This window comes from Electrona antarctica, assembly GCF_951216825.1.
Source record: "Electrona antarctica genome assembly, chromosome: 3".
Lineage (NCBI taxonomy): Eukaryota > Metazoa > Chordata > Actinopteri > Myctophiformes > Myctophidae > Electrona > Electrona antarctica.
Window position 1 is genome coordinate 13,123,134 of NC_136808.1, and position 27,603 is coordinate 13,150,736.

Consider the following 27,603-nt stretch of genomic DNA (forward strand, 5'->3'; position numbering starts at 1 on the left):
CCTCACAACTACTTAAATAGTACATAGAAATGAATCATCTTTATTGTCACATCACAGTTTTACATTTGGAAAAAAAAGCCTCAAATTTAAAATGTGTGTAATAAAGCTCTATTATGCACATTGCACTCTGGTCCAGAGACTGACGGATATCCATGATGATGCAAACGGCGGCGCCTCCGGGAGGAAGACGCGTCATCTCGCGACATCATACCTGAGCGACGGCCGAACAGGGGCAGCTGACTGACTGTTGCTCTGTGTTGTTTCCACCTGAGGACGAGGAGAGAGAGAGGGACAAGAAGAAGAGAAGCAGCTTCCGTGTGAGACACCGTCTATCTTTATTTCTATCTATGACAGTTGACATATCGTTGATCCACGTCTGAGTTAGTGTCCGCAGGTACTGCTGCTGTTATGAGAGGACGGAACTGTTGCGTGTAGGCCTTGTTGCTGCGCTCTTGACCGATGTCTGTGTCCTACACTACAGCCAAGCAACCAGCCATTAGATAAGCTAAGAGCTAATGTTAGCCCTACCGAGAGGCTAATAACAGTAGTGAGGCGACACAGTTTTCTGCCCCACGAAGGGAGGCATAGCCCCTTTCGGGACCCTTTGGTTACCTTGGGACGTAGGTACCGAAATTCAGAAAGGGTAACCATGGGTTAGTTAGGGTTAGGGGCCAGGCTAGATGACAGCAGTGTGTGAGACTGTGAGAGCCAAGACAACACACCGACAACCTGTTTGCTAACGTTGGATTAGCATTATGGCTAACGTTACTTCCTTAGCAGTGAAATGTCAGACTGAGACATACACAGACAGACAGACAGACAGACAGGTAGACCGCTGTTTACGACCTTTACGTCTGTCTGTCTGACTGCCTGTCTTTCTTGGTGATTTTGGTGGAGTGGACACATGCAGGACCACAGACAGCCCTTAGTGCTTTTTGTGTTGTCCTTTTAGCAACATTGTATAATCGTGCCACTACTATTTGACGGTTTAATAAAGTATGTATTAATCAATCAAATGACGACCAGACCACGACCAGCCACTTTTAGGTCACAGATAAAAAAAGATCACACCAGTGTGAACTGAGTGGTGTAAGGTCTTATATAGACTGATCAGCTGTGGTCTGACGTAATGTCTGACGTAATGAAATCACACCCGTGTGAACTGGCCACTGGGTGACCATAGCAACCATGCTCAAACTAACAAAGCCAGTTGTAGGAGTGGTTTACACCACTCAAAAAAAAAAGAAAAAAAGTAGCAGATCTACAAGTTCATGGACGAAATGTATGGTAATGCATCGTGAGCTTGTAGATCGGCTATATTGATTTGGAGGCACTGCATGCGTGTGAAACAAGCTGAGAGTAAGACGCGTTAAATGTATAACTTGGCAGTGACAGACACGTCACTAGTCTGACACACCTGAGGGTCAACTGCTGTAGTATTCGTTTTCCAATTGTTTGCTTCATGTTGGATGGGAAGTGGGTGAGTTGTCTGTCTGGCTTGTATCAGTTGGAAACATGGTAACGTCAGACTGTAGATAGGCTCCCTGCTGACAAGAATGGAACATAATCCATGCTAACAGAAAAAGCATGTTGAATTGTGGGTCTAATCGTTTGCACTTAGCCTAAGATTTAGACTCTCGTAGACGTAGATGTATTTTATCGATTCTGACATTTTCAATATACTAGAGTGAGTCTAAGCGGTCGGTCAATGGGGTTTCGGTCATGGTAGAGAGAGAGTGAAACCCCATTGCCTCAAACGAAGTAATTCTGAACACGTACAAATGCAAAATCTAAGGTGCTTACCCTGTTGCCCCACCTGTCCGATTATTCTCCGGGAAGGTTTGGAAACCCGGAGGTCCGTAGTTTTCAATAAAAATGTTTTTTAATCCACTCTGTCTCGGAATCTTTCCGCCATCTTGGATCTTTCCTTGTCTCCCCAAATGAGTGCAACTGGCTGTTCAGAGTTCTTTGAGGCAATGGGGTATCGCTCTCTGTACCATGGGCACTGACCACTTAGGGTAGCCTGTCGTAAATGTCAGAATCAATAAAATACATCTAAAGTCTAAATCTTAAACTAGGTTGCAGTGTATGAGCTGTCAGCTAAAATTAACCTTTGCGAAGAAAGTTTTAAGTTTACAGTTTACACTATAATAGCCTCAACACAAGACTGTCAATCTGTCATTATTACTGTCTTGATGATCCAAGGCTAGAATCCACCTAAAGCGAGTCCAAGTCGAGACGAAGTCTGAGGCGGGGGAGTCTGAATAAGACGAGTGTGGGAGGGTGTCGAGACCGACGGGAGGCGACATAGGCATATATGACGCCTCTTCTGGCTCTGTGGCGTCTGTATCTCAACGGAAGGCAACATGTAGGCAACGGGAGGCGATGCGTGATTGCATTGGCAAGCTTTCCCGAGATTCCTTGCGAAGCAAAACGGAAGAACGGAAGGGGCCAATCAGAGGCACGTGCCTTCAAGATTCCGCTTGACTTCCTCCTCCCGTTGCAGGGAGGTGCAACGGGCAGCGGCCAATGTGGCATCTATATTTTTTTAATATCTATGGGAGGCGAGACTGAGTCGAGACAGAGCCCAGATAATTTTTTGTATCATTTGATACAGAAAACGGACAGGAGCGTCACCTACACTCTGTTACTTAACAAGATGGCTACTGTCTATAAGCGACAGACAGCTCTCTTATAATGTTAAGGTTATAGGGCTCCTGACATAATACGGGTATAATACATTTATTTCACTGCATTGTAGTGACTCGTAACTCGAGTGGACTCAGTGGGGGAAGAGATTAAAGAGTGCAGAGTCCCTTGGTCCGAGACAGAGTCAGGTCCAAGCCAAATTAAGGGCGAGACGAGACCGAGTAAATACAAATTTGGACTCGAGACGAGTCAAGGAGTATGAGTATTTGTTCTAACTCTACCAAGCAGGAACTAAGTGGTAGCATATGATTTGCCCAAATGGGCTGTAAATAGATATCAGCATTTATTGTTGGGATAGTTTTTGTTTTTGTTGCTAATGTGTTTTTCTCCCTGTGGCAGGGAGGATGTCTTTGAATGACGAGGGCTATGTGGTGAGGATCAGAGGACTGCCCTGGTCCTGCACTCAGGAAGAGGTGGCCAGCTTCTTCTCTGGTTAGAACACACACCCACCTACACTAGTGTCAACTTAGCTTACAAAATGTCAAACAAATAGTTGGAGCTGCCAGGACGTACTGTACTTACACTGTATGATCTCTCAAATCGAGTACTGTTTCACAAATTGGTCTTGCACAGGTGTGACTTGTTTTATCAAATGGCACCGTAGGCTGCCAATGACGAGTATACTCATTTTATACTGTTTTATATTGATTAAGGGTTTTAGATCGTGCTATATTAGCATCTCTGTGTCTAGGCGATAAATTGGAAGTGGTTCGTCAGGGTTCACCCTCATTGACTTGAACCGTGGCCGAGATCTTGACACCCTTTTATCTCGGATTCTAATCCCAGATTCCGATTCTAATCAAAACAAGCTTTATTTGAGTGCCTCAAGCTAAAATGTTAAGAATGGAAGGGCAGGGGTGTAATAATGAATTAATACATGGCAGGCAGTGTGTTGTTAAGGGAGCCATAAAGGTATGATATTTAAACACACACACACACACACACACACACACACACACACACACACACACACACACACACACGTAGGTACCATCACTGCAGCATCCTAAAAACAGATCGGTGAACCAATAGGATCCACTGTCTCCGCTGTTTTTGCCAGCAAATAGGAATCAGCACTTCTAGAGCAGAAATCACACAGACTGGGGCAGGCTAAACTATGCCTAACCCTAAACGTATTTCTAACCTTATCCTTAGCAATACAAATAAAACAATACAATAACTGCCCCACCGTGCAATCGGGGGGGGGGGGGGGGGGGGGGGGGGATAAGAATAGGGTGTGCATTCCAGTTATCCTTTAAACAGGCATGTTCTGTGTATAAAACTTTACATGGTTTATTGGAATTTGTTAAATTGCAGCTGGGGTTTATTATGCTATGATTTTATCTGTCACTGTTTGGCACATTCCTATGGGTCAGATCAACCAGTGTTCTGAATGGCGGAGCCACCAGACAGACCAATAAGGAAAGACAACTTTGATTGTTGATTGGAATTGGCAATAATGGGACAAGAGACGGGTTTGTGTTTACAATTGGCTGAATATAGATGTGCATCGTTAAACAAACATCGTTAAACAAATTAAAAACCAGCATACTGAAAATGACGCACTACTGTACCCCTGATAATGACATAAAAGTGAGTGTAGTCCTTGGATATAAAATATTTTCACATGTAAACCCAGAAAATAAAGCTGACATTTGAGACAATGGGCCTCATGCGCCAATAAGTTCCTAACATTTCCTCTTACATTTCTTCCTAGTCCAGTCAGATTCATGAAATGTTCTTAAGTAGGCAGAATTGTTCGTAAGCATGTTCTTATGATGATGAATCCAAATCCTCGTAACTTGAAGGGGTGTGCCAGTTCATTCAAATTATCATAGGTAGACGCCTCACATATCATAATTAGCATCCTAATTACCATAGGGAAGCGCCCCACCAATCCCATATAAGGCATTGGGAATTCACTTTCCTACCTGTGTTCACCCAGGTGGGTGTAGTTTTGCATGACTCCATGGCCTTGCCTGCAGTCACACCTGTGTGTGATTGCAGCTCACAGGACCTCACACATAGAAATAAACTCTGATGCTGGCATTCAAAGCAACCAAAGGCATGGCCCCCCCATATCTCACAAGTATGATCGTACCCTACAAACCCTCCCGCGCACTCAGATCAGCCAACGCAGGGAAGCTGGAGGTACCTTCACTAAAAACGCCGGGACAACGCTCCACATGTCCCAAACTCTTCTCCCTTCTGGCTCCAAAACTATGGAATGCACTTCCCATCACAGTCAGAACTGCAGCCTCACTCCCAATCTTCCGGCGTAGTCTGAAAACCCACCTCTTCAGACTCCACCATGGCCCGTAGCACTTGCCCTAGCCTAGCCCCTTAGATAGCACATTATGTAGACTTAGATAGTATTTTAAACAGACTTATAGCTTGTTACGTAGACAGCTCTAGAATTGCACTTTATGTAGTCATAGCACTTTATAGTACACATGTATAATATATTATATAGTATAGTATGTATAGTTAACATAGATACTCCACTGTTACGTTCTTAGTCTACGCATGATTCATGATAACTACTTCTTATATATGTGATGTATGCCATGCTTTTGTTATTGCTTAATGTAAGTCGCTCTGGATTAAGAGCGTCTGCTAAATGCCTAAATTGTAATTGTAAATTGAAGTCAAGAATACCTAAACTAAAGTCTAAATATGGTGGAACACCAGACTCCAAACATTAAAAATCAATAATACTGTGGAGGTACTGAAGTGAACAGAAATTTTCACATTTTCAATATTTCAATATTTTAATATTTTCAATATTCATGAATGTATTTTATTATTATTATATATTATATTATATATTATTATATATTATTATTATATCTCACAATAGTCAACTGGGGGGGGGGGGTGTTATGTTGTGGGTATGGTGCATTTGTTTGGGTTGGGTTGTGAACTCTAAACCAGTGGTTCTCAAACATTTTCATGTCAAGGACCCCCAAATTGACCCCCATATGAAAATATTTTCTGCTAGGGTAATGTTTTGAAGATTTATGAAAATGTATGAAAATGTATAAAATATTCCATATTTCCTGGTCCTCAGACCAAACTTTGAGCATCATGCAGATGGCGCTGTTTTCCCTATATGTTTTCAGATTGCACTTAAGAACGAAAAAGGCACCCTAAGAGTGCTCCACAGTGTGCGTAGATTCTGTTCTTAGCTACGAACAAATCACAGCTAAGAAAAGATTGAGGGATCCCAAAACCTTCTTAAAAACTTCCTAAGTGGGTCTAAGAACAAATTTCCTCTTAAGAACTTCTTAAGAACGGTTGGCGCATGAGGCCCATTGAATACAGTATCTTTTATAAAATGCCATACACCACAATGAGTTTAATTTAAAACCAGCTATTATTGGGTATGAATAGGTATCATTTATTGGTTTGGAATTGCCATTTTGGAACAGTTGTCATCTTTTAATAGATTATTAATGTATTGTAATGATGAGGCCTAACCCGTATGTTTTGTGTGTTTTGTGCAGACTGTGACATCGTGGGGAACGTAAACGGCGTATGTTTCACCTTCTCTAAAGAGGGCCGGCCCAGTGGAGAGGCCTTTGTTGAGCTGAAAACAGCAGAAGACTTCAAGAATGCCATCTCCAAGGACCGCAAATATATGGGACATCGATACATAGAAGGTATTTGTTATCATGATTATCAAACCTGCTTGGATTTAGTGAGAAAGTAGTAGCAATGGATAATGTTTTCCTTATTGTATAATTGCGTCTGTATAACGTGAAACAAAATATGTATAATGTTTGAATCAAATTAGCTTTATTCTATTTCAGTCAGACAACTCACGAATAGATTTACCAATATTTATTACAGAATGAGTAACAAGTGTGCATATTATATTTGACTTGGCTTTCGGCTCTGCTGGATTTTCTCCCTGGTCGGCACGATTAAAGGCGTAGTGAAACGGAAATGGTGGACATTTTATTTTGAAGTTTCAGACGGTCTCAAGTTGAAACACCGCTATGAAGTTTCTGAACCAATCAGAGCGTCGCATCCCTTCAGGGAATGGGACGGTAGCTAGGGACGGGTAGCTATGCTACGCAGGACAGCGTGTGGTTGTTTGTTTACAAATCAGATAGTCTGACAGCTTTACCAGTTTACACTTAATGTGGCTTATTTCTACCCTATAATGTTTTCAGATACATTTTTAGCGTGATGATTAAGTTGAAACCGAGTAATACACTCTCTGGATGTTATCTTGAATGGGAATAAAAACGGAAGATTTCTGTAATCAGTAGCAGCTGTGCAGCCTGTGCTGGACGGATGCGGAGATATGGGGAATTAAACTGGTGAGCTTCATTTTTATTGGCTTTTATCGATGTTGGCCTCGACACGTCATCACGCAGCACGTTTTCGTTTTCAGGAAGTAATACAAAAAATATTTTTATGGACTTTTGATATAAAAACACACAAAAATTAGAATTTTCCCATTGTTTTGGCATCCATTGTTAGGTATGCTCATATGATGACCACGGAGATGGTCTAAAAGTGTGAAAAACGTATTTTTCATTTCACTACACCTTTAAGCACCAACATAAAACATTGAGAGCAGGGAGATAGATATACAATAAAACCCCATGGGGAGCATAAATAGCAGAGCCCACCGGTGGAGGTGGGAGAAAACATCACATACAACCAGGAACCATAAGCAGAGGAAGGCTAGGACAAATAAAGAGGATAGTGCACGGAGGTGCGGCCCGCTCTCCTGCGGGAGGTTTGCACATGCTCAGTGTAAACAGGAACTGCGATGATGGAGTGTTCCAGCAGAGGTGCTAGAGGACCAGGTGGACCAGAGTTGCTGACCCTGAACTGGATATTAAAAAAAGAGAATAGCACAAAGTTGATTTTGTTTTTAAAGTACATCAATTTCATAATTGTGGAAAAAATGTTGTGTATAACAGACTGAAAGATAAAGGACAAGTACATTTACTAAATGTTAATGTTTTTGTATATTTTCTTTTGTGGATTTTCCATGTTCTTTAGTACAGTGTCAACGTTTAGTGTCAAACTTTTATTTTTGTGAAATGACAAAGGAACATGGATGCTGTTCATTCAAGTGCTGTGGATGATATAAAACATTTGAAAAGGGAAGGGTGACTGCTGTTTAATTCTCAACTGTTCTGGATCTCATTATTTACATCACAAGTTATGAACTTTCTATCTAGCACCTCTGCTGGAACACTCCATCATCGCAGTTCCTGTTTACACTGAGCATGTGCAAACCTCCCGCAGGAGACCGGGCCGCACCTCCGTGCACTATCCTCTTTATTTGTCCTAGGAGGAAGGCAGGAAGAGCATGCAGTCTAGTGAGCTTAAGTAGCCCGCCCAATTGGTCAGGTGACACTTATACGCCCACATAGTAATGCAGCATGTTAACCCCTTGAGTATAGTATGCGCCTTTGAGCATGGCATGAACCCCCTCTGCCTCGAGTATGTCTGACTGAACTAACTCCGCAGGCTACGTCTCATTTCTTATAACCTGTAATTAATTTTGTATTTGTCAATCGGATAAAAACAGGAATGACAACACAAAAAACACGGATGCTTGTTGTCACTTGTCCTTTATTTACCAAAGTATTGGTACACTCTTACACTCTTATCTCTGCCCAGAAACTACTGTAGAGTGTAAACTTGTAAAAACATAATGTTTGGACGGACGTGTGTGTGTGTGTGTGACTGCATTCATATCAAACCTCAAGAGAATTTACAAGCTGCAAGTTGTTCTGTGCAAATTGCATTCCATTAATGTTTTGTTTGTGAGTGAGCTTATTTTAGCTCCTTTGTTGATTTGTGTGTGTTGGATAGGGCTGACCCAGTCGACTTACTACAGAGCTTGAGGGTGAAGTCTTTTTTTCTGCATACATGTACAAGCGTGATTCTCTGCTTAGGCCCGTTGGGTAAAATAATTCATAAGAGTTCAGTTGTCGAGTACCATAATAACCTCATAACCAAACCAGAAGGTGCTTGTGGTAGTCTGGTCAGCATATTATTTGTGATCAGCAGAAGCCTAAAACCCAACACCAGTAGAGAGTAGACAGTGGAGTTTAAAAATGGGAAATCATCCAAAAAGAACGTACTGTAAGTTGACTGAAGAGAGAACTAGATGTACTATCTTGTCTCCTGACCACACAAACACAGCCAAAGGGAGGCACAAAGATTGCATGCTATCAGCAGCAGGTAATGATTAACACATACAGTAGATCCACCAGGCTTGACAGATAGAAAAAGCTTGGGTAAAAGCTGATTATGACAGTCCGGACAGAAGAACATTAAAGATTAAATGTAAAAAGAGTGCAAAAGATGTGCTAGTGGGTTTTGCAATGTTTTTTAATCACGATTATTTCAAACTTTTGCCTCAAGTACGATTCATTATTTAATGAACAATTATTGCATACACTTTTTCTTTTGTCAGGCTGGTTAACAAAAATAATATCCATTGGCGACCACGCCGACCAGTTAATATTGTTTTGAGGCCTTTTTAACGTGTTAGGTTGTCTCATCCATCCCTATCCCTACTAGCTAATGGTATCCTCGATGCTAGTTAAACAGTGCCCACTGCCACCCATTTCAGTCGACAAAGGAAATGCTTAGGCTATTGTAGGAGCTATTAATTTATGTTTTGTTGTTTGTTATTTTAAAGTACCTTGTGTAGACACTTGGTGGCGGGCATTGGATAGACACAACACAGGTTGTCTATACTAGTATCAAAGATTATTAATTTATAAAGATGGGCGAACTTCATTGGAGCCACTAGAGGCAAAATGGTACACAAAGCCTACAAATGGTCTCCTAAATAAAGTAGGCGTGGTTTGCCCCTGACCTCCCCACCACCCTCCCCCTCCCCTCTCCCAGGCTGACAACAACACTGACAACGTCATGTGGAATCTTGTGGATGAGCATTGAGAGCATTATATGGCAAATGTCATGATTCCCATTTCCCAAATCAGCCCCCATCAACCAAGAGTCTAAGACAGTTATGGAAAATGATATTATTAAGCATTGGAACACACATTTTATTGAGCTATTTTCCATTCATTTCACATTATAATATTCACATATTCTCAGCTTAAATATGGGGCCAGAGCCCTCTATGTATTGTCTGTCAAATTGCAGATGGACAGAGAGACTCTTCCGGACTCCTCAAATCTCGCGAGAGTTTATTGCTGGGATAAACAAAGTAGATTTTCTCCTGATTTGTCTTGCTAAAAGAAGCTATTTTAGTATGACTATCTTGGAAATATTGTGTGCCTTGTGATGATTGGGTCCAGTATTTAGTTCAGTGACCATGGAGCTAAGGAATGGATCATAAGTTGTGTTCACGTTCACTCTCCCATTGGAAATGAATAGACTCCGATATTCTTCCAGTCTCCTAATAATGTTACCGCCCACCTCACGCAGATACAGGAAGTAATGCAAAGTTGGCCCCTCTTGGCTAGTATACAGAGAGCACAGGTGCAGTAATTAGTGTGGGCACAGGCAGAGGGGAGCACACATTGGGCTTACCAGACACTGCAAAACTAAAACAGACCGACACAAAACAACAAACCCGGAGAGAGAGACTCCAAAGGTTCACTGAGTGATGTTATTTTTTTCTGTATAAAGTGCAGTGCTTCAATAAGTTTAAGTACTGAATAATCGATTGGACATACTTTGTTTGTATCTTTGGAGGATCACTACCTTTCCTGTGTGGACATTGGATTTTTTGGAGAATTGCCGTTTACAGGCAGCATTCGTGTTAAGAGGATTTGGTTTTAAACTGAGATGAAATAAAGAAGGTACAGAAGCAATACTTGTATCCTTCAAACCACCAGTGCTCATGGAAGGGAATAATATAAAAGGAATGTTAAAACTTATGACCAGAAAGGCATAGGTCCAGGTATTTTTTTTTAAAGGCTTTCTTTATCATAACCTTACTTTAAAAAAAAAACATTATTATTAATGTTCAAATATTGTTTTGTGTGTGTGTGTACATGCATGTTTCTGACTGAATCAGTGTTCAAGTCGAATCGCAGTGAGATGGACTGGGTGCTGAAGCGCAGTGGTCCTGCCGACTATGACGGCTGCAGTGGCTGCATGCTGAGACTCAGAGGCCTGCCCTTTGGCTGCAGTAAGGAAGAGATCGTACAATTCTTCTCAGGTACGCACACTTTGTTTTTTTGCAATCTTTCTCCAGTATAAACAGGCACGCACACCATACATCCAATGTTAACCTCTATTTACATTTAATATGAGTTCATTGAGGATTGTTTCGTACATCACGGTAAGGGTGTGTCAAATAACAGAGCAGCAATTACAGTCACGTATCTTAACCTACACAGAATATGTGTTTGTCCACATCAGCTATTTATTAGCAGCTAAACGGCTAAATATTCCCCTTACACACAAGATCGGTATCGGCCGATTGTGAGAAAAACAATCGGTGATCAGGATCGGTCCAAAAAAACCTGATCGGAGCACCTCTAAAATTATCCATGATGTTAGATTATTTGTTTAAAATGTCTATCTTTAGTTTATGTTGTTTTTTTATGTCCTTTCAAATCACCGACCACCAGGCAGGGTTCCTGACTCTTATCCATCTTTTTCATGTGATGTGCAAATAATATGGTCTTGGAAATTTCTACGTACAGTAGGTCATGGAGATGTTTTGAAAGAATTGGAATATTGTTAATGGAAAAAAAGAGTAGGAACCCTGGCTCTGTTGTCAATGTTAACTGTATTATTATAACTATGCTACTATGTTTAATAGTATCTAGCAATAATCCATATCGTGTATATTGCTTCAACATGCTTTTTAATGTATCAAGGCCATAAGACGTAACATGTTTGTTGTTCATATGTTCACTTAGTTTATGTTTACCATGTTGTTTATTATGTCATTGTCATGATTTCTTAATAATGATCTTGCTATGTTTGGCATTATGCCATCTTATTGTTTAGCTTGTTATTCTGACCTAGACAGAGTGTACTAATTGAATGGGGAATTTAGGAGGGCATTGCTTGGGTTGGGTGGGGCCGGGTCACGAGGGAGTGGTCCCAGGACACTGATCTGGGTTCAGCTAGGCTACTGTATGTGTTACTGCTGCCTGAAAGGGCAGCCATTTGTAATGAGAATAAGCATTAGTGAGTTCAGACCCTGAAGGTTATGGTTCTACTACCACAATAAAGGCATCGTTACCTTAATTTGAGTTTTATGTTCTTCATGCATTATTAATGCATGTAACACTGGTGCTCATTTCCATGACAACATTAATATGTCAGCCAAAGAAGACCACTGACCAACCAGGACGTGTTCTTTCTGTCCATTCTGACTATGGCTGATGCTGACTCCAGACCAGTGTTTATTTCTGGCACCACTTCCCCACTTGGTACCTTTGCAACTATAACTGCTAGATGGCCCCTTTTAATCCAGTTGAATTAGTCAACATCAATCTTATTTGTTAGCTGCTGTTTATTTTTATTTTTCAGTGGGTGTTGTTCTACCTACCTACCTATCTATGTTATTTGTGTGCTTGGGTTGAAGGGTTGAGAATCGTGCCAAATGGGATTACTCTGCCAGTGGACTACCAGGGGAGGAGCACAGGGGAAGCCTTCGTGCAGTTTGCCTCAAAGGAGATAGCAGAAAAGGCTCTGGGGAAACACAAGGAAAGAATAGGGCACAGGTGGGACAGAGGGGAAAGGGTTGGGTTGGTTTATATTATAGTAAGTGTGTGGGTCACATTGTATTATGGTGAAATTGACAGGATGGGTTCTTAATGAATATTTATTGTTAAATTAATTGCAATAATTATAAGTACTATGTTATTGTACTGTACATTACTGAATGGGAGGGTAATGGGTGTCTATACTAAAACTATTAGCGGGATGTGTAATTATATGGATTTCATTAATTATAACTACATTTGATAAAATATTGGGCGTGAGGAGTCATGAATCTCACCTCTTGTGAAAGATTGTATTGATTACTGTGATATCATGGGCTGTTTTTATTTGGCATACATTCTATGGGCACTATTTAATGGGCTGGGGGTAACTATATGGGTCTAATGGGTAGTTTTATGGGTATCTTTCGGTGTTTCTCTACTGTTTATGTAACAGATAAGTCACTGGGAGTAAGTATAGAAATGCAGTAGTAGAAGAACAATTGAGACAGTCTGTTTCTTTTTTTTTCTTTTTCATCTTTTTCTAGAGGCATGCTGTGCTGCCATATATAAGGGCATTATAATTAATTTCAGACACAAGCCCTCTAAGGAGGCATTTGACTAAGATGTAGTCAGTTACAGCTGGATCGGTATAGATAGTAGTAAGGAATCCTCCACTACAATGTAAGCAGAAAGCCACTCATAAAAGTGTTTGGTCAGGTTTATACTAGGAACTGTTCTTAGTATAACAGTACAACACTACAGTATATCATGGTGAGAATAGTAGGCTACAGATATCTGATAAAAGGTGCAAGTAAGTTACCAGTTAAAAGTAACCAATGGGGCAATACTGTGGAGTGACTTAACTGTTTGTCATGGCCCTGAATTCTTAAGCCATTCAGACCATTAGTGTAGTTAGTAGAAGACCATTAGGTTAGTTAGTGCAAGTTAGTCCTGTTTCTGTAGGATATATATAAGTCAGTTACCTGCTGTAGGAAATCATTTAGGCTGTATGTCCTGTGTCTGCTTATGTTCTTTTTGTATAAACTCAAATATCTGTGTACTGTATATACCATGATCCACTATTTCCACTATCATAACCCTTTTTGCTGCCTGCTTTACCCCCCATGCACATCTCCCACTCCAGGTACATAGAGATTTTTAAGAGCAGTCGTAATGAGATCAGGGCGTACTATGAGCAGCCCCGGCGTGGAGTCGCGGGCCAGAGGCCTGGGCCCTATGATAGACCCATGATGGGTGGTCCCAGGGGAGGCTTCTTTGGGCCGGGACCTGGCCGAGGGGGGCCTCTGTTGGACTCCATGAGGAGCGGAGGAGGAGGAGGAGGATATGGAAATGGTAAGAAACTAATTTAAAGTTATATAATCTGTGCCGTCTGCTTCAAATAACTTCATTGACATTGGCTGCGGTTACATGCACAAAATGTATTCAGAATGAATGAATTCATTCCGAACAGAGATTCATACCCAACTGTTTACATGGAACCTGAATAAAAGTATTCCTATTCCTCAATTGTTTACATGACCAAAGCATTAATTCGGAATATAACTTTGGACTATAGAGATGGCCAACCCATAACCGTTAAGAAATGAATAACCGACAAACCCTAACGGCTATTAAACTCATTCACCGCCACCAGGAGGCGCCAAAAGTCCCAGACACCACCATATATCTTTTATTTTATTTTATATATTTTAATTTTTTTCAAAAAAATAAAAGTTTAAAAACTTTTTTTTACCATGTTAAAAAACACGAAAAACACGTCCTTGGCGCTCCAGGACATCATGAAAAAGAAGTTAAATAAGTCCTTGGCGACCATTGAGTTAATATGCGAGAGCCCTTATTATTTGCTTATAGTGTTTTGACTACAATTCTCCTTTTGTCTTGTTGCCATTGGTGTCTAGGAGGTTACGGTTGCTTAGACAACTACAATGGCTTTAACAATTATTGTTTCGGCAACGGCATGTTTGATGATCGAGTGAGAAACGACAGGGGAAGCAGAGGTGAGCTCCATATCAATTTACCTACAGTTGGGTGCCACCGATATTTTCCCTTATCATTTGACCCATTTAGGCCTGACCTCAAAACACCAAAAGGGGTTCCCGCCCAAAATGGGTTAACTGTCCTTTTGCGCAGATCACGCAAACCTCAGTAAAAAGAAAAGGACAATATCGATGGCCTCCAACTGTACAAAATGCTCGCACACTATTGACTGGTTTTAAAACGATTTGTTTGTGCTCTAAAAGAGTGTGTGCGTGTGCGTAGTGCGTGTGTGTGCAGGGATTGCAAGCCATGGCTACGGCGGGACAAGTGATAGCGGTTCAGGATTCCACAGTGGGCACTTTGTCCATATGAGGGGACTGCCATTCCGTTCCACAGAAGGAGACATTGCTAAAGTAAGAACACTCGCATACTAATGCAAGATAATAATTGTTGCCGCAACTTAACCAATGTTGATGCAGCTGTTTATAGCTGTTGTCCATAGTCCTTAATAAAAGAGAATCTACCGTATATTCTAATTTAATTCTTTACATTTAATTTGAATTTCGATGTTTATCAGGAACACTTCCTTAAATTGCATTCTGTTTGTGTGCTCTATCCAGTCTAAGTACTGTATTTATGTAGTAACCGTGACGGTTAGATATAATTTGTGCAAGTCATGTGCAAGTTTTCAGCAGCCGCAGTCACATTTTAGAGGATAACTCGTATGGGTGTAATATTTATTCTCTATTTTGCATTTACAGGAAGTAATTAAAAATAAAATTTTACCTAGGATGGTCATTTGATGAAAGAATTTAACAAATCCCCAGGACAATTTCACCCAAACAAATACCCCCATAAAACTTTTCTTTCTATTTATGCATGTTGAGTATTCATATTATTGTGTAGTTTGTCAGTTGAACAAATACAATCAACTAGACTTGCAGCGGTTCCCAAACCTTTCGGGCTGTGCTCCCCCCGTTACCTTCTGACCTAGCACCCCCTAGACGGAAAGGAAATATATGAACATATTTCTTTATATGCAACATCACATATGTCATGTGACATATTCGGATTTGGCTGCCTGCATATATATGTCTCTGCATATATGTGCACACACACTATACGAGACGATAATATATTATTTCAAATCCACATTTATGGCATATATGCAGCATATATTCAGCATATACTTGCCAAGTTGCCATATATTAGCACGTGTTCAGATGACACCATAGCACAACTATTAGCCTTTTCACGTCACACATCCCCTAGAGGGCGCTCGCGCACCACAGGGGGTGCACGCACTACAGTTTGGGAACCCCTGAACTGGAGAGTTGGTTTGCACTTAGCACATGTCCCATGAGAATCATGTTGGTTGTGTCTGTCTGTGTGTGTACATCTGTGTGTGTGCACGTCTGTGTTGTAGTTCTTCTCCCCCCTGAATCCGTTGAGGGTTCATATTGACGTGGCGCCCAACGGCAAGTCAACTGGAGAAGCAGACGTGGAGTTCCGTTCACATGAAGATGCTGTTGCAGCCATGTCAAAGGATAAAAACCACATGCGTAAGTATAGCCTATCGTTTAGTCTATAGTTTATCCTCTCCTCTCCTCTCTATGATGCTAAAGTCATCACCACAAATAGTACCATGTAGGGCTGGGCTATTTTTATGGGGGAATAGGAGGCGCTTGCTGTCTTTACAAGACCGAGCCACTCATTCACAGTCCTATGGGCGCGGGTGGTGCTTCGAAGCCTGCACGGCCAGGGTTTGTAAGGAAATCAAGCGCTTCTCTTCCCTAGTTCAGCTACAGATATGCTGGATCACTGTAACACACCTGGGATTGATATAAACTGATTTAAGGTGTAGATTATCGTGAGATTTACTACGCGTTCTAATCAGAAACCAGCCAATCAGAATCAAGTATTGGGACTAACCGTTTTAGAAATGACATTTTGCTGGTTGTTGTTAGGAAGGTCTTATGTGGTGTGCCTAAAGTCAAATTGATACAGGAGCTTCATGCTGTTGGTTTGATCTTTGTCCTCTCCACAGAGCACCGCTACATTGAGCTGTTTCTCAACTCCACATCCAGCGGAGCTGGTGAGATGAGTAAGTTTACTTTTGATCTGTACTGTTGTTATTTGGGGTTAACAGAAAATTTATCAAATACAATTTTACTAATTGAATAATATTTCAGGGATCATGTAGATCTATTTATAATAATATGCTATTGAGATCCTCACCTGTTTTTGGATACAGAGAATCTACAAAACTATTGATTGATTCCAAAATGTTTTTTTGTTTTTGAATAATAATAATAATAAATATTATTATTATTATTACTAATAATAATCATCTAAATTAGAGACCGATGTATGGGGCATTTTTGGCGCCGATGCTGACATCAAATATTATTTCACCGATGTGGCCGATATTTTTTATCATCATCATTAACGTACCGTACACTTTGTCTTTTAGAATGTAGGAACTGCCTTTAGAATGTAGGAACTGCCATATTTTACTAACATATAACACAAGTAACTGCTTGGCAGCGTTGCATTGCGCTGCAGATGTGCAAATCAAACGGTGGCTAAACGCGACGTTTGCTCAACAGCAGCATATAGATTAATAAATGTGACAAAATACAGTTCTATCCCAAGCCAACATTATAATATCCACCAACTAATAGAAATGAATTACTGGAAACAAATTCAAAGTTTAGGCTATCATTAGGGATGGATCTCGTTAATTTTTATTGACTAGTCCTTACCCATTCTAATATATGAACACCAACACTAAATCGTCTGAAAAGATGAGAGAGAATTGTGGAATTATGGGGAGAAAAGTAGTAAACTGAAAGTATTTCTCCTTCCTTTTCTCAAGTCAGTCAGACAGAGGTAGCTTCTAGCCTATATTCTATATTAACTGCTGAAATTGAGCAAGCAAAAACTGACGTTGACAGTGTACGAACAAATCCTGGTTTTCTACATTGGTTGAGGTCAATAAAGCACCCAGCTATTATTGCAAGTTTTACTGTAGGGCCTACATTTCTACCAGGGCTTCTTAGCCTACAGTGTAGGCTAAGAAGCCCTGGTAGAAATGTCCATCATTTATTTGTCAAGTGTAATCATGCTTTTTTATAACACCCCAGGTCGTGGTGGTGGTGGTGGTGGTGGTGGTGGTTACTATGGTAACTCGGGAGGAGGAGGAGGTGGAGGCTCGCGGGGCAATGGACTGCGAGGTTCATACTGAGGATGTCGTCACCCTGTTTCAACCCATCCTGATGTTTGTTTCACGTTTCTTAACGGCCTCATTTATTCCTCAAGCTGCTCAGAGCATGAGTGCTGATGTGGGAGTGTCATTGACCTCAATTGAAATTGGAAACGGTGAATTGTTTTCGGGGTCATGAATCATGATACTGAAACTTACCCTTAGATATTATACCAGACCACAAAAAAAGAACATATTCTTATCCAAGTGACAGAATCACGAGTACAAACTATGTGTTTCTGCCAAATAAATTGTGATGCTTAAATTACTTAAGATTTACAGGTAACCGATGTTGTAGGCTAGAGCTTGGTATCAGTAATTTGGTAGAATCCAACCCTAATTGTTTTCAAAGAAGATAATTATTTTTAAATTAACCTGTCATAAAACAGTGTGACACAGTCGTACAGAGAAGTATAAATTAGACTTCTGTGTCCCAGATTTCTACCCTGTTAAAATGTGTTTGAGTGTAGCACTAATACTTTATTTAAGCCACATCATTATAGCACAATGCAGCAAAACAATCATTTAAACAAGTACTGTAGCCATGTATTTGATTACTTATTTGGCTAGAATTTGGCACTTAAGAGAGATTTATCAACTGTGTTATATTGGTACATGTTAATGTTTTTAATTTAAGATTAATTACTTTGAAGCAGCAGATGCACCACTGAGGCACACTTTCATGGCAGACAGAAATTAATTCAGAAAGAAGGTCCACACACCGTTTCTTGAGCTCCCAATAAGTTTATTTAGATGAGAAGAATCAACGTTTCGACCCTTTCAGGTCTGGAACCTGAAAGGGTCGAAACGTTGATTCTTCCTACCTTCTTTCGGTATGTATATTTTTGTTCAGCACCCGTCAACTTTTTCTGAGATGTGCGTGCTTCCCTTTTGGATTTTTATCTCAGGCAGAAATCCATTGACACTGGTACTCTCATGCAACAGAATTGGCTTACTGTGACCTTAAATTGTTACAGAAAATAAGGGCTTGCTTGATATGAATTATGTGATGCTTCGTTGGCTTATGCCAATATCACGCACCATGTATGTCACATCATGTTGTGAGCTTTTAGTTTGGCTGTTTTCGATGTGGGACTCCCAAGTTACTGGTTACCAAGTATGAATTAGGTAATTTGAGGAGGATTGCAGCAGCAATCAGCAAAGCCAAAATCAAAGGTGATTTCTCAAATTTAAAGTTAAACTGTTTTACTTTGTGTTTTAGACTTTGTTTTATTATTTGGGTTTACATATTTGTTGTTTTATCTGATGTCACAGATTTCAATCGTGGGAAGTTTGCATATGTCTAGCTTGCTTCAGTTAAATTACTTTTGAATGCAAAATCAGTCTCTGATTTGATCATTAGATTGGCATGCTCTGAAATGCTGGGTAAATGGGTGCCAGTGTGTTTATATGAATGTTTTCACATGTTCATTAAAAAAAAGCTGAATATTATTTTCCACTCTCAAAGAGTGGAAATAAAAAAATATATATTTGAGCTGTGAAATAGCTTAAGCAGCTGTTGTACATTTTGCCTAATAAATTTTATATTTAATTCTCTGTCTGTATCCCTGGCTCTCTGTTACATTGCCTTTTACATTGTTTTAAAAGCATCTGTCCTGTTTTCTTCAGAGGACAGTACATGCATATACTTTAAACCTTGAAATCTATTTCTACATGGTCCAAAGTAACTGACTGGAAACTATTTAGTGGCTCATATTGAAATAGTAGTGAGATATGATGTTCTCACCCTCTGGAGATGAGTCAAAGACGTGCATTACCGCTGTACACATGAGAGTACCCTGCTGAAAAAAAGGATAAAAACAGCTTATGATAGTTGGTTTAGCTGGTTGATCAAACTGGTCCTGCTGGTTTGTCGGTCAGCTGGGCACCCAGTCAGGCTAAGCTATATTCTGCTGGTCAAGCTGGTCGGCCAGCTGGCTATAATGACCAGCAAAAAGGTGGTTTAGAACCATACAAGGATGTTGATGTTGTAGAACAGTGGTTTCCAACCAGTGGTCCTTGAGGGAGTTCCAGGTGGTCCCCAGCTAAATGATGGAGAGTTTGTAACCAAATGGACCTTTATTGGATGATTAACTACCCAGTAATTACCATGTAATTATGAGTATTTACCAGGTAATTACATGGTAATGCACCAGTAATTAGAGTAATTACTATGAAAACTAATCAGTAATTACTAGGTAATTATCAAGTATTATCTTGACTACTACCCAGTAATTACCATGTAATTATGAGTATTTACCAGGTAATTACAGGAATTTACATGGTAATTACATGGTCATGTAACCAGTAATTACTATGAAAACGAATCAGTAATTACTAGGTAATTATCAAGTATTTTCTTGACTACTACGCAGGGATTATTAGTATTTGCCAGGTAATTACATGGTAGCCAGGTAATTACATGGTAATTACATGGTCAAGTAACCAGTAATTACTCAGAAAATACAAAGTTTTCCCCAGTAAGTACTAGGTAATCCTTATGTATTTTCCTGCCAACTACCAGGAAATTATAACCTATATACTAGGTAGTTACCAGTTAATTACACTGTAAATACTGGATAATGGCCATGTAGTTACCTAGTATTTACTATACAATTCACTGACTACCACCAGATATTTACCCATGAATTATTGAGCCATGTGTTATCAATCAATTGGTGCAGTTGACCGTGAGGCTGTTAATGACGGTATTTACATTGTAATTACCAGATATTAACCTGATAACTACCATGTATTACCCAGTCCATTACATGTTAACTACAGGGAAATATACCCAGTAAGTACTAGGTAATTATCATGTATTTTCTTAACAACTACCCGGGAATTACCATGTAATTATGAGTATTTATTATTGATTCATGCCTTATCAATCAACTGGTGCAGTGGCCGTGCGGGTGTTAATGACTATTTACATTGTAATTACCAGATATTAACCTGATAACTACCATGTTTTACCTGGTAATTACTCAGCATTTACCCAGTAACTAGAAAATATTTAACCGGTAATTACCTGCTATTTACCCAGTAAGTGTGATTTGTATTTACCTAGTATATACTAAGTAATTAAAGTGGAACTGTGACTGTAAAAGAAAGCGTGGTTTGTTTCCATATTACTACCTGGTACTTTCAGTATTTACACAGTAATTACGGTAGAACTGGACTGTAAAAGAAAGCGTGGTTTGTTGCCATGATATTACTTGGTAATTACTCAGTATTTATCCAGTAACTAGACAACTATTTACCTGGTATTTACCCAGTAATTAAGGTGGAACTGAACTGTAAAAGAAAGTGTGGTTTGTTTCCATGATATTACCCTGTACCTTCCCTGTAATAACCATATTTCAGTTTGTAATCAACGAGTAGCCCATGAACTCAAGAATGACACAATGATGACAGTTTAAGGGTTTTTATATAGAGATGGTTGCACAGCCACAGACAGACATGGATGGATGATTGTATGAATGATATCTGAAATTACTAACCTTAACACACTTATCACTGTAAAGTTCAAATACATTAGCTGAGGCTAACTTAGCTTGTTAGAGCCCTGTTAGGCTACCATAGATGGCTGCCAATGTTAACCTAGCAACATGATTTAGCATAGCAAATACAGGCAAAAACAAACTTTTTAGAGAACACATAGATTAATGAATTGTTGCAACATTAATTAATATTGCACTGTATAAACAAACAATGAGCATACTTCCTGAAGAACGCATTCTGTGATCCTGTTTGTCTGTCTGTGTAGCTGCATGTAGAGTTGCAGCTGGACTGGGGTCCTCTTGCACTGACTACACTGCCCAAACAGAAGCCTGAACTAAAGTAGAAAAATGGGTCCTCAATATGAATAGAGTGTGCATGAAGTAGCCTTCACTAAATGCTATGGGGAATTTTGTACACAGTTACTTTTACAATTCATGGTTTAAACCAGTGGTTTTCAACCCTTTTCAAATCAAGGTCCATTATTTATTTTGCATTTGATGAGATTTAATTATTAAATTCTTCTACATTCTCTAACTTGTGTAGATAGACTTCTTGTAAATTAATTAATGCAGATGTTTAACAATTATTTAACTATTCATAAAAATATGACCTGTAAGGGTCCACTTGGTTTAATTTTATGCTCTCAAAAGTTAAAGAACTATAAGGGTCCATTTGGTTACCAAAGTTGAAAACCACTGGTTTAACCTGTAGAAAATAATTGATCGCCATGGCAACCCCAGCCTGGACCTGATTAGGTGAATTCCCAACACCTGCTAATTCCCCCAAACCTGTATCTTGATTGGAGTCAGCTTCCACTCTCTACACTCACTCTCCCAACCACTCAGTCATGCAGCTACACAGACTCAGACAAACAGGATCACAGAATGCGTTCTTCAGGAAGTATGCTCATTGTTTGTTTATACAGTGCAATATTAATTAATGTTGCAACAATTCATTCATCAATGTGTTCTCTAAAAAGTTCGTTTTTGCCTGTATTTGCTATGCTAAATCATGTTGCTAGGTTAACATTGGCAGCCATATATGGTAGCTTAACAGGGCTCTAACAAGCTAAGTTAGCCTCAGCTAATGTATTTGAACTTTACAGTGATAAGTGTGTTAAGGTTAGTAATTTCAGATACCATTCATACAATCATCCATCCATGTCTGTCTGTGGCTGTGCAACCATCTCTATATAAAAACCCTTAAACTGTCATCATTGTGTCATTCTTGAGTTCATGGGCTACTCGTTGATTACAAACTGAAATAATTTTATTACAGGGAAGGTACAGGGTAATATCATGGAAACAAACCACACTTTCTTTTACAGTTCAGTTCCACCTTAATTACTGGGTAAATACCAGGTAAATAGTTGTCTAGTTACTGGATAAATACTGAGTAATTACCAAGTAATATCATGGCAACAAACCACGCTTTCTTTTACAGTCCAGTTCTACCGTAATTACTGTGTAAATACTGAAAGTACCAGGTAGTAATATGGAAACAAACCACGCTATCCTTTACAGTCACAGTTCCACTTTAATTACTTAGTATATACTAGGTAAATACAAATCACACTTACTGGGTAAATAGCAGGTAATTACCGGTTAAATATTTTCTAGTTACTGGGTAAATGCTGAGTAATTACCAGGTAAAACATGGTAGTTATCAGGTTAATATCTGGTAATTACAATGTAAATAGTCATTAACACCCGCACGGCCACTGCACCAGTTGATTGATAAGGCATGAATCAATAATAAATACTCATAATTACATGGTAATTCCCGGGTAGTAGTTAAGAAAATACATGATAATTACCTAGTACTTACTGGGTATATTTCCCTGTAGTTAACATGTAATGGACTGGGTAATACATGGTAGTTATCAGGTTAATATCTGGTAATTACAATGTAAATACCGTCATTAACAGCCTCACGGTCAACTGCACCAATTGATTGATAACACATGGCTCAATAATTCATGGGTAAATACCTGGTAGTCGTCAGTGAATTGTATAGTAAATACTAGGTAACTACATGTCCATTATCCAGTATTTACAGTGTAATTAACTGGTAACTACCTAGTATATAGGTTATAATTTCCTGGTAGTTGGCAGGAAAATACATAAGGATTACCTAGTACTTACTGGGGAAAACTTTGTATTTTCTGAGTAATTACTGGTTACATGACCATGTAATTACCTGGCAAATACTAATAATCACTGGGTAGTAGTCAAGAAAATACTTGATAATTACCTAGTAATTACTTATTAGTTTTCATAGTAATTACTGGTTACATGACCATGTAATTACCATGTAAATTCCTGTAATTACCTGGTAAATACTCATAATTACATGGTAATTACTGGGTAGTAGTCAAGAAAATACTTAATAATTACCTAGTAATTACCGATTAGTTTTCATAGTAATTACTGGTACATTACCATGTAATTACCTGGTAAATACTCATAATTACATGGTAATTACTGGGTAGTAGTCAAGAAAATACTTGATAATTACCTAGTAATTGTTGTGTTTATTACCCTGTAGTTACCATGTAATTACCTAGTAAATACCCAGCAATTACTCCTTACTACCTTGTAATAACCATGTAATTACCATGTAATTTCATGGTTATTACTGTACTGTAAAAGAAAGGGTTACCGAAAGGTCTTTATTTAAAACTTTTAGAAAGTATTCCAAATTTGGCAAGTTGTTGGGGATATTTTGACTGTTTGACACATTGTCGGAGCCAGGAATCAAACCTTGCAAACTCATGTTTCGTAAGCAAGCCCTTAATCCAGTGAACCACTGAGCTTTTGTTTAAAAATGACAATGACGGTGGGGGGGGATTCAGATTTTACGGGGGCCAGTTTCGAATTGCAGCCATCCGTAGGTGCCCTTTGAGAACGGTTTTGAAGGAGTCAAGGGATTTGCATGTCTTAATGACTGTTGGTAGGGCGTTCCACATTTTGGTGGCATGTGTGTGTGTGTGTGTGCGCAACACTACACGTGGCCCTTAAATAATATCCGTTAAATGCCGAAATTGTATTTGTTAACCCTAGTTCAATTGTGACTGAGATACCTTGCACCAGGAGTAAAATACAGTTCCCACGGTTATGTCCTCCACTGATAGTTGTGGAGGATAGTTGTGATCGTTTTTGACACAGAGAGCCACACACAAAACTGACCATTAGGCCTACAATTAACTGAACTGGCCATAACAAGCTTACCGACCAAGGTTTGTTTACCATCACTAAACTTTACTGTGTGTGTGTGTGTGTGTGTGTGTGTGTGTGTGTGTGTGTGTGTGTGTGTGTGTGTGTGTGTGTGTGTGTGTGTGTGTGTGTGTGTGTGTGTGTGTGTGTGTGTATTCAGTCATGGAAATTAGCCATTTACTGCTGTGAACAGTTGACATTAGTGGTGTGTCTTGTTTTTCTCCTAGAAGCCAATAAGGACAACCAAATGAGCCTATAACACTCCATTTGGACAGTCTCAGAGTTTGTTCTAGGGTCCTTTGGTTCCATTTTGTACTAGACTACACTCACACTTACATAGTCACCTGGACAGATGCTGTTGTTTACACACACACACACACACGCACACACACACACACACACACACACACACACACACACACACACACACACACACACACACACACACACACACACACACACACACACACACACACAAACAGACTCAGATATATACATTTCAGATAATAGCACAATTCTGGAGATGTAATGCAGCAGCTGGTAATTAATTGATTTGCATCAATTCTTGTTTTGTATTCTGATGTGCTTGGCACAAAACAAATTTCCGAAAGGACAAATAAAGTATCTATCTATAAAGGTTTGGTTTCATTTTGGGGTACCCAGTCTGGGGACCCCAAGTCCCAGACTCCCGTCCTCATCTTTTCAACAGATTTCTCTGCCCCACTGAACACACGGACGTCCATTAATTACAACGTCCAACTGTAACCATCAACAACCCCAGACGTCCATATATGTGACGTCCAAGTCGCCGACCAAACCAGACGTGACACGTCCATCCATACTACGTCCATACGACCTGACAGTCTGCGTTGCAAAAAAGACGTCCATACGACGTCGATACGACCTGACAGTCTGCGTTGCAAAAAAAGACGTCCATACGACGTCGATACGACCTGACAATCGACTCAAACGCGTTGCAAAAAGACGTTGAAACAACGTGCCTCGGCTTGGCATGGCTCTTTGCAAAAACACATGGGATTAGGCTACTCTGTGAAAATGAATTAATGGTAGAATACCCTTCCGTTCCTCTACAAATAACGCACAGATATGATTGCAATTGAATTAACTGTCTACCATAAAGAACATAAAAGCAGGCTAAAAAGTCAAAAAGGCAGCCTGAACATTTAGCTGGTATTCTTAAAAGAAATATATATATAGGCTATTATATATATATATTTTTTTCAACATATTTAAACTTGTTTAAAAAAAATATATTTAGCTGGTATTCTTATTAAATTATTATTATTCTTATTAAACATTAATTGTCTACATGTTGATGTAAATACATGACTACTACAGTACAAAGGCAAAAATCAGGGGACTATCGGTCTCACATGAGATATGTTGTTGCCATGACACCTGCTGGCTAAAAAACGTTAATGCAGGGTTTTAAAGACAATCCCCTTAATACTTCTCAGGAAACAGGTGGACATGTTTGCCTGAAAATTAATCTTTGAAATCTTTTATAGTTTAAGAAATATAGTGCTTAACTAGTTATTTAACTTAAATGCCCAATGCATTGTCAATGGCAATAGCACAAACTTTGGCACGCTACTAGTCCTACATTTTGTACTAGTACAAATACTTACACCTAGAAACCCATTTGAAACTTTAAATGTCCATATTACAGTGGACATGTTTGCCTGAAAAGGAATCTTTGAAATGTTTAATAGTTTTTGAAATATAGTCCTTTCAAATTTGAGAAATGTATAATGGGGGTCAATGGCAGAATTTGGCACCTTAAAAATCACTTTCACCTAGAAACTCCATTCACACTTTTAAATGTTCATCTTACGGTTACTGTTTGGCATGCTACTAGTCCTACATACTTACACCTAGAAACCCCATTCAAACCTATTTAGGTTCATCTTACGGTGGACATGTTTGCCTGAAAAGGAATTTTTGAAATGTTTCATAGTTTTAGAAATATAGTGCTTTCAAATTTGAGAAATGTACAATGGCAGATATTGGCAAGTAAAGATTTGTGTGGGGTTTGCACCCACAGCCTCCAGATCATGTAACAGTGCTAAGTCAGGGGTTCTCAACGTTTTTGGCCGGGGACCCCCGAAAATGATTTGACAACGTCTCGGGACCCCCGCCCCGCCCCCTCCTGACCTCCAATATAAATCGACTGCTACAATAACCTTAATAATAGAGACAATAAACCATAAATAAATACTGAAACCAGATATAATCATTAGGGAAGGTGTATGCATGTACTATATGTAAACTCTTAATTTCCATTTTCCAGCCATTCAGTTGCAAAAAATATATATATTTGGGGACCCCCCAAAATAATTTGGCGACCCCCCGAGGGGTCGCGACCCACGTGTTGAGAACCCCTGTGCTAAGTCACTGAGCTACTTGCTACCATGCCACAACACAGTTTGCCTTTCCCTTTGAGTAACAACACTTATACAAAAATAAAATACAAAAAATAAAATAACAGGAGATTTGTCTATTGTTTCTAGTACTGTTGTTTATCTCTAGACGTTTGAGTGCTTATGAACCACAATGGAAACAAGTCTCTGGCTCTTCTGTCATTATCTATTCGGCCTTTTAAGAACAGCATGCACAGTGGCTCACTGGGTACAGATCCTGCCTGGGAATCAGGAGGCTGCAGGTTCAAGTCCTGGCTCTGACATAGTGTCCCAAAATCATGAAAATATGACATACTATATTGCCATCCCAAACAATGGACTATAGTATGTTGTTTTTTCATGATTTTTTTCAAATTCTCCAAAATCACGAAAAACGACATGCTTTAGTATGCCGTCCGAAACCATTAACTATAGTATGTCGTTTTTTCATGATTTTCATCTCTTTTTCAAATCCTCAAAAATCACGACATGCTATAGTATGCCGTCCGAAAAAAAATTATAACTTTGGCATGCTACTAGTCCTACATACTTACACCTAGAATCCCCATTCAAACCTATTTAGGTTCATCTTATGGTGGACATGTTTGCCTGAAAAGGAATCTTTGAAATGTTTCATAGTTTTAGAAATATTGTGCTTTAAATTTGAGAAATGTATAATGGCAGATAGTGGCACGTCAAAAAATCACTTTCACCTAGAAACTCCATTCACACTTTTTAAAATTCAGCTTATTGTGGAGACACATGCTGGAACTTTTTACTTTGAAATGTTTTGTAGTTTCTGAGTTATTTAA

General features: G+C 39.4%; 1 protein-coding gene across 2 annotated transcripts; it reads left to right on the forward strand.

The window, feature by feature from the left end:
- Positions 1–158: 158 nt before the first annotated feature.
- hnrnph3 (heterogeneous nuclear ribonucleoprotein H3 (2H9)) lies at positions 159–19,209 on the forward strand. 2 transcript variants are annotated; one of them, XM_079497599.1, is made up of 11 exons: positions 159–317; positions 3,049–3,141; positions 6,216–6,371; positions 10,742–10,885; positions 12,269–12,407; positions 13,534–13,742; positions 14,309–14,407; positions 14,670–14,800; positions 15,814–15,949; positions 16,435–16,491; positions 17,534–19,209. In XM_079497599.1, the coding sequence occupies exons 2-11, from the start codon at positions 3,054–3,056 to the stop codon at positions 17,632–17,634; spliced, it is 1,260 nt and encodes a 419-aa protein (XP_079353725.1). In that variant the 5' UTR covers positions 159–317; positions 3,049–3,053; the 3' UTR covers positions 17,635–19,209. The 2 variants fall into 2 exon arrangements, with proteins under 2 accessions (XP_079353725.1, XP_079353726.1); XM_079497600.1 differs by having other exon boundaries at positions 16,435–16,482.
- The last annotated feature ends 8,394 nt before the right edge of the window (positions 19,210–27,603 follow it).

What these genes read in the sequence shown, in the direction of transcription:
- hnrnph3 (XM_079497599.1), top strand. Translation starts at nt 3,054, where the DNA reads ATGTCTTTGAATGACGAGGGCTATGTGGTGAGGATCAGAGGACTGCCC. An exon ending in GGTGGCCAGCTTCTTCTCTG is followed by an intron (nt 3,142 to 6,215) that starts GTTAGAACACAC and finishes TGTTTTGTGCAG; the next exon opens with ACTGTGACATCGTGGGGAAC. An exon ending in AAAGGATAAAAACCACATGC is followed by an intron (nt 15,950 to 16,434) that starts GTAAGTATAGCC and finishes TCCTCTCCACAG; the next exon opens with AGCACCGCTACATTGAGCTG.